Source organism: Austrofundulus limnaeus, unplaced genomic scaffold (genome assembly GCF_001266775.1).
Source record: "Austrofundulus limnaeus strain Quisiro unplaced genomic scaffold, Austrofundulus_limnaeus-1.0 Scaffold449, whole genome shotgun sequence".
NCBI classification, from domain to species: domain Eukaryota; kingdom Metazoa; phylum Chordata; class Actinopteri; order Cyprinodontiformes; family Rivulidae; genus Austrofundulus; species Austrofundulus limnaeus.
This window is the reverse complement of record NW_013952851.1, coordinates 181870-186735: the sequence shown is the minus strand read 5'-3', so window position 1 is coordinate 186735 and position 4866 is coordinate 181870. Positions and strand designations below refer to the sequence as shown.

Here is a 4866-nt window from a genome sequence, read left to right as displayed (position 1 = left end):
CTGTAATTCTGAGTGTTTTATGTGCTGCAGAACAGGAACCTGCTGTAAAACAGCAATTATGCTGAGTCAGGCTTGATTTTTAATAATCTTTTCCTGTTAAATAAATAAATCAAATCAAACAAAGCTCTTCTGTGCGCTCAGGACGGTCCCATGTCAGCTTTTAATAATGGTAGAGATGTTGTTAGTCCCCGGTTGAGCTGCAGATGAAGCAATACATGTTTTTTTTTTCTGCGAAGCAACGTCTGCTGTTTGTCTCCTTTTTTATCTGTTACGAGAGAGTGGAGGAAAGTTCTGCGTGATGTAGCGCAGCTGGAAACTACAACACTGCTGCCCCGCCTCCTCTAAAGAGCAGAACCGGGTGGATGACAGTCAGAAGACCTGCGCACTCAGGTCAATTTTCTACAATCAGAATAAGATGATCCGATTAAGTGTTTACATGAACGTCATTCCAATTATCAATCGGCATAACCCACCCCTCTCATTCGGATTAAAAATTCATTCGGATTGAGCTCAATCGGATCAGAATAATCCAAACGGGCTGTTTACATGACACATTTTTATTCCGAACGGCCTTTAATCCGATTACTTATGTCCATGTAAACGTAGCTAGTGCCTCGCTCCTAATCTTATCCCTCCTTGTTGCTCCTAAAGGAGAACCTCAACATCTTCAGCTCTGACACTTCCTGTTCTGCTTCCTGTCCTTTTGTCAACACCACTCCAAAACCATACAACACAGCTGGTCTCACTGCTCTCTTGTAAACCTTTCCTTTGACCTTTGCTGCCACTCTCAAATCACCACTGAAACTTTTTTTCATCCATTCCATCCTCTCTTCTTCACCTCTTTGTCACACTCCCTGTTTTCCTGGACAAATGACCCAAAGTATCTGAAGTCCTGCTGCACCTTTGTGACCTCTGCTGTTCATAGCCTCACTGTTCCACCTGCCTCCCTCTCATTCACCCACATGGACTCTGTTTGTCTGCTTTCATCCCTCTTCTTTAAAGCGTATACCTCCACCTCTCCAGATACATGCTGCAACTGTTGCCTTTAAATGCAGCAGAGCTCTGTGTGTTTGAACACAGCACGATGATCTGTTAGAGGAGCCATAAAGTCACAAAAACATGCACTGATCGTGTTTTATTTAAACTGAATTTCAGATAAATATGGGCTGGGATGTGTTTCCCTGTGGAACTTTGAAACGTGGAACGAACCCAACAACCACGACTTCGATAACGTCACTGTTTCGATTCAAGGTAAAATACAAACATGATATTTCAGTGTTCTGTCAGGGCTTTGTTTCAGTGCAGTGAAGAAAAAAACAATATCTAGCCATAATTATTGTTGTTTATAAACTTATATGAGCTGTGGGAGGGCAGAGGGAGGAATTATGATCATTTATAGCCCCCCGCATCTTCAGCTCGTTTATACTCTGTCAGGAAAAAGACATTCGAAATGACACAATCATCGACTCGCTGTCTCACATCATATTAAAGTATAACCCAAGCTTGACACTGCAGTGCTGTGGCCATGTTTGAATGTCTGCATGATCCAATTGTTTTTAGGGTTTCTAAACTACTATGACGCGTGTTCGGAGGGGCTGCAGGCTGCCAGCAAACTCCTGAGGTTTGGAGGTCCAGGAGACTCTTGTCATTCGCCTCCTCTCTCCCCGTACTGCTGGGCCATGCTGCAGCACTGCTACAACGGCACCAACTACTTCACAGGAGAGACGGGGGTCCGGATCGACTACATCGCCCTGCACAAGAAGGTGGGCCGCATGAGACCGTTAAAACTGAGGTCAACTAACTGTTTGTTTTTAGTTTGATCTAAGAAAATGCTTTGGACTACTAATAAGCAAAACAACTAACTAACTTTAATTAATTAAATAAATAAATAAATAAAATTTAGGGTTGTTTCGCCAATAAAAATGTAAAAAATTTAATGTTAATGCTAGCACAAAATCCTACAAAAAGTATTCACTCCCCTGTATGTTTTCACTTCTTTATTTCTGTTAGAAATCAGTCATATTCAATATAAACTGGCCTTTTTGACAAAAACAAAATGTAAATTTAAAAAAAACCTCTTCAATGAAGTAAAAACTGATTTCTAGACAGTAATGCCATTACTTAATTATTATAGCATTTGTTTCATATAGGAATTTTATTAACGAACAGAATTTAAACACTTTATTTCCTGACAAACCAACTTTTCAACAATCTGAAGAAATCAAACCTCTTACGCTCTCTTAAATAACATTTTAATATATTATACATTATATTTTACAATAATAGTAGCTGTCTGAGGCCCCACAGCCCCTCCTGGTGGCTCCCCACTTTAAAAAACACAAATTTAGCTTACTTGCTCTGTTCTTGTCTTTTGAAGATTTTTATACTTTTACCTTCTCTGTAGTTTTTTCTTTTAACAAGATTTTTGGCTTGAGCTAGTCTTTTGCTCTGTGTAGCTAGTGTTTTAGCCATTCTTTCGCTATGTTAACTTTCATCTAGCCTTTTATTGTTTCTTTGTCAAAGCACTCAGATTTCCTCTAGTTCCACTTCTGTTCTGTGAAACCCTTATTCCTCATGAATCTGATGGGAGTTTGTTTCCATCCCTCAGGGAGGAGGTCAGTCTTTGCCCATCCTCCAACAGGAGGTGCAGACAGTAGGAGAGATCCAGGAGCATTTCCCCGGGTTCAGCAGCCTCCCTGTTTACAACGATGAAGCAGATCCTCTAGTGGGGTGGTCCAGGCCTCAAGAGTGGAGGGCTGATGTGACCTACGCTGCGATGGTGGTGAAGGTGAGGTGTTGTGAGTAAAGACAAACGATTTTATAAATGAGGGTGAAAAGATGTTGGTGATCTGTTCTGCTCCTCCTGTCAGGTGATAAAGCAGCACCAGGATCTGCTGCTGGCTGACCCAAACAACACTGTCAACTACACGCTGCTGAGCAACGACAACGCCTTCCTGAGTTACCACCCTCACCCCTTCACTCAGCGCACACTGACCGCTCGCTTCCAGGTCAACAACACCCACCCTCCTCACGTCCAGCTCATCAGGAAGCCCGTCCTCACCGCCATGGGCCTGCTGGCTCTGCTAGGTGGCAGTCTCTAGATCTTACACCCTCCGGGTTTTTCTTTCTGTTAGGAAGGCAGTGTGACTCAGAAAACAATATAAATATTAATTAATCCCTGAGCCATTAATGAAGCAGTTCTCAACTGTGTTCCCAATGTGAGGTGAGACCCAGGTGTCGGCTCTGGTTCTAAACTCAGGAGGTGAACAAAATGGGACTGTTGGAGTTTTGGCCAGCAGCCACAGGCCTGCAGTTCTGGGTGGTTCTGACAGCTGGCAGGCTGCAGTTCTGATCTACAACAGTGACGACAACAGCACCTCCAACCACACTGACGAGGTCACCGTCACACTGAAAGGCCTGGCCGAGCAAAAAGGTGTGTTTGACCAAACGCAGCTGAAAGGAGGGCCTTTAATTCAGCATAACTCACCATCTGTCTGTCTGTCTGTCTGTCTGTCTGTCTGTCTGTCTGTCTGTCTGTCTGTCTGTCTGTCTGTTTGTTCAGATCTTGTGTATGTCACATATTACATGGACAACAATGTAACCAACTCGTACCAGCTTTGGCAGAGCATGGGCCGCCCCGACTATCCCACAGCAGAGCAGTTCAGACGCCTCAGGAGTGTGGAGGTAACATTAGGTTTAATATGTCTATAAGATCACCATGTTTTCTATGTGTACTATGAAAATATATGATTCGTTTTGAAGGTAAAACATATAATTCTGATCAGACTTGAATGTAATCTGCAGCAGCACTGATGTGAAATAATTTTGAATGTATCACGGAACAAACAGAGCAGTAAATAAATTGTTTATTTCAAATTAATTTAATTTTAATCTGGGAATTAACAACATTTCAGTCGCTTGTGGTTAGGCGGGAAGTAGTTCTTAGCATAAATGTTGCAGCTAGAAGACACAGGTGATGACTGATGTTGCTTTTACCCAATAAGCTTTATTTTCCTAATGAATTTTTAATCCGAATGAAAAGGGTGGGTTACGCCGATTGATAATCGGAATGACGTTCATGTAAACACTTAATCGGATCATCTTATTCTGATTGTAGAAAACTGACCTGTGTGCAGGTCTGCTGACTTTCATTCACCTGGTTCTGCTCTTTAGAGGCGGGGCAGCAGCACTAATTTCCAGCTGCGCTGCACCGTGCAGAACTTTTCCTCTTCGCTCTCTTAACAGATAAAAAAGGAGACAAACAGCAGACGTTGCTTCGCAAAAAAAAAAAAAGCACGTATTGCTTCATCTGCAGGCTGCAGCTCAACCGAGGAGTAACGACGTCTCTACCGTCATTAAAAGCTGACACGGGTCCATCCTGAGCGCACAGAGGAGCTTTGTTTACGTTTATAACACGGAAGTAGAGCTGAACGTTTACAACACTGTGCATGTCCAGACTTTTATTCTGAATAAAACTCCGGTGCATGTAAACACTTTTCATGATCGGATTGTGTCCATGTAAACAGTACATTCAGATTATTTAATCTGAATACATTTCAATCCGATTAAAACATTTTGTACATGTAAACATAGCTAATGTCTGTATCACTCACAAAAAAGATGACTGCTCAAAATTATCTTGTGGCTACGCGTCATCTATCGTGGCCACTAGTTAATATCCCATGGCCACTAGTTTTTATTTCGTGGCCACTAGTTTTGATCTCACGGCCACTAGTTAATATCCCATGGCCACTAGTTTTTATTTCGTGGCCACTAGTTTTGATCTCACGGCCACTAGTTAATATCCCATGGCCACTAGTTTTTATTTCGTGGCCACTGGTTTCTGTTTTGTGGACATTAGTTAAT

The 4866-nt window shown here is 42.3% G+C and overlaps 1 protein-coding gene across 1 annotated transcript in view; it reads left to right on the top strand.

Moving 5' to 3' along the window:
• Positions 1–4866, top strand: part of idua (alpha-L-iduronidase) — a gene marked incomplete in the record, with an annotated part of 12715 nt that overhangs the window by 6227 nt on the left and 1622 nt on the right. Inside the window, 6 exon segments of the mRNA XM_014024951.1 lie at positions 1156–1251; positions 1561–1763; positions 2609–2788; positions 2871–3087; positions 3224–3433; positions 3563–3684. Of these exon segments, the coding sequence (XP_013880405.1) occupies positions 1156–1251; positions 1561–1763; positions 2609–2788; positions 2871–3087; positions 3224–3433; positions 3563–3684 (1028 nt within the window).